The sequence below is a fragment of the Nuphar pumila genome, unplaced genomic scaffold (genome assembly GCF_984573655.1).
Source record: "Nuphar pumila unplaced genomic scaffold, dmNupPumi1.hap1.1 HAP1_SCAFFOLD_1574, whole genome shotgun sequence".
Lineage (NCBI taxonomy): Eukaryota > Viridiplantae > Streptophyta > Magnoliopsida > Nymphaeales > Nymphaeaceae > Nuphar > Nuphar pumila.
The window spans coordinates 22,186-24,972 of record NW_028323714.1 but is presented as its reverse complement, the minus strand read 5'-3'; the positions used below and the strand labels follow the sequence as shown (position 1 = coordinate 24,972).

Genomic DNA, 2,787 nt, shown 5'->3' with positions numbered 1-2,787 from the left:
TGCAGAGCAGCCCCCCATTTAGGCAGACATAGCAGCTTTGTCTTCTCTATTTGGCTTGCAGGGCAATCTGCTCAAGTGCAAAGCATAATCGCGCGAGCGTTCGGTGCGAGCCGTTGTTAGTCAAGGCTCCAATCGCGCACGCGCCTGTCAAATGCATGCGATGCATACCCGAGCAGTACAGCGCATACCATGGATTGCTTTGTTAATCTGTCTGTGGACAAAAAGATACGAGAGATACAAGGCCTCGCCGGCTACGCGGCCTTAGCTCCCAATATACTTTCATTTAGTTAGCTTGCACTACGCCTGTGAGCTCGTCTTTCGAATACATCCGTCTGAATCGATTCCGAATGCTGATTTACCATCATGCTTCAACAAGACACATCCAGCTTTGGCGTACAAACGGTTGGTCTTGCTTCAAGGCGGGTGGGTGCGGAGAAATGTGAGAGAACAAAGAAATAGACATGGGACACACACGATGCAATGAGTCACACATCAACCCTGCGCTCGCATGCAGGCGGAGAACATTCTGCTGCAGAGCCTTCCGGAGGATCAGCGCTTTGACGGGGATCTCGAAGTTCGAGCAAAGATTGGAGACCTCGGCGTGGCGTTGGTGCTGTCCTCGGACAAAGTGGACCAGGGCTGCCCAGCAATGCACGGCACCGTGTCCCACATGCCCCCAGAGGCTCTCTCGGAGCCCAACGTGATCTCAACGAAGACCGACATCTGGTCATTTGGGATGGTGATGTGGGAGATGTGGACCGGGGAGCTGCCGTACGCGGGCAAGGCACCTCAGAAAGTCGTCCAGGAGGTTCTCGCTGGCCGGCTGCCGGCATGGCCGGAGACGACGCCGCCTGTGTGGAAGTCCCTCGCGACGAAATGCTGGAGCACGGTGCGCTGTCTACCATGTCACTAAGTGACTTTGCCCTCAGTGCGCGATAAAACAATTTCAGTTACACGCCATTTTTTGTGCTCAAACAATGTTGGTTAAATTCAATGAGCTGTGACTCCCTCGTCACATTTTATTGATGCTTGCCTCAGGTGATGGTAACGGTAGCGCTGATGCCCAAGTAGGAGTTGCCAAGGCCGTGCGGACACGGTAGCGTTGCAATCATCAACATCAGCTTGCTTTGTTCTGTCCCTGGGGAGGCGGCCTATGACTTTAACAGTTCCCCTGATCGCCCGAACGTCAGAAGCCTGCTGAGGGCTGGTACGATGCCGGATTGTGGCGCTTGTTACGTTTTCACGATAATATTCGGTTCTTATTCCAACTTCGTTTGAATCCCGCAAACCATTGAACTGTAGGTCCATAAATCCCGAGCATTTATCTTGATAGCCCCAACAATTAGATGGTATAATCACCATTTCTTGACCAAACCTTTCTGGTAATTTTGGTTGGAAATTTTGCATACAAGCGGCCATTTCTTGCGGTTTCGTTCGAATATTTAGCAGCATGGTAGTCCACTTCGGAGGTGTACATGCAGGACCCAGCGACGCGTCCATCAACGCTGCAGCTCACGAAAGCGCTCGATGAGATCACTGCGGTGCTGAGCAAGGTGGACATGGCGATGGCGGCGAGCACGGGGCACGCAAGCTCCACCGCCAACGGGGCACCAGAGGTGCAGAACGCCTACCTCGTGGACGAGCTGGACGAGCTCTTGGAGCAGGCCCTCATCGAGGGTACTCTCGAGGCGTCCCCCGTCTCGCAGCCGCCTTCTTGTGGTGTGCATCCGCCTGCAAGCTGTTTGCATGACACACTACTGATCGCACTTTCGCACTAGAATAAAGTTTAAACTCCGCCACATCTATGCGTCGCGAATGAGCTTTGGTGTGTTTCCTGATGGTTCACGTTTCTTTCTCTTAGCAGGCCATAGATTGGAATAAGATTGTGCCAAATTGGTGTGTAGATGACGTGAGAATTATGTTTGTGGACTTTGCGTCAAGAGCAACTTGCCCAACCATCAGTGTCCTGGGCACACCGGATAACCGGTTGCGCCAAGCCATGATACGAACGCATGACGCCTCGATTCGAAGGTGGCAGCTTGAACATAGCTGGAACAGTGATCAGCCCGTTTTGAGGCAGGCCCTGAACAGCATTCATTCCCCCAGGCATTTCTGGCAATCCTTTTCTGTGCACTGTTCTGTCATCAAATATGCACAGCACAGGTTTAGCAGAGCTCCTTTCCCTTGATATCCCACCAGGAGATACTTCAACAGATAAGCCAAACAAGAAGAAATAGCCTAAAAGAGTCCAAGATGAGATGTGACCTGATAATTCAATCTTCTAACCTAAGAAGATAGCCTATACAAATGTTGTCTGGCGTGGCCTTGCTTGACGCGGCCTATGCGGGCGCTGCAGTAAAGGCAGAAGAAGTGCAGCAGAAGCCCTCCTTGCCCGCGGTCCCACTCACCCCCCCCGAGAATGATCCAGTAGCGGCTCTGCTCTGGCACATGCTGAAGGAGCCTCCGGTTCAGGAGTGTCTGCACGTTGATGTCGGCCCCGCCCGTAAAGTCCTCGTCACGAAGCTCCCCTACCTCAACGCGGAGCGCCTTGGCCTCAGGGATGCCGTGCGACCGCGGAAAACTGCTGGCACACCGGTTCTGAGCTGATGCTGTGCGTACCGTAGTCTAGAGAACAATACTGCTTAGTAGATCCAGTTCTGCCCCAGATAATCATGCATTTTCAGGGATACGGACCCACAAAGCAAGGAGATTCGCCTTACGCTTGGAACCTATCCATCTGCTTTCTTCTCGAACTTCATCAAGTCAGCTGGAATGATAATGCACGAG

The 2,787-nt window shown here is 52.7% G+C and overlaps 1 protein-coding gene across 1 annotated transcript; it reads left to right on the top strand.

Annotated features, from left to right (window-relative positions):
• Window positions 1–508: 508 nt before the first annotated feature.
• On the top strand, window positions 509–913 carry LOC149809194 (serine/threonine-protein kinase STY8-like). The gene has a single exon (XM_089994954.1). It carries the CDS (start codon window positions 509–511, stop codon window positions 911–913), a length of 405 nt encoding a protein of 134 aa, XP_089851080.1.
• The last annotated feature ends 1,874 nt before the right edge of the window (window positions 914–2,787 follow it).

Bases quoted from the DNA above. Each gene is read 5' to 3' on its own strand.
- LOC149809194 (XM_089994954.1), top strand. From the start codon at position 509: ATGCAGGCGGAGAACATTCTGCTGCAGAGCCTTCCGGAGGATCAGCGC.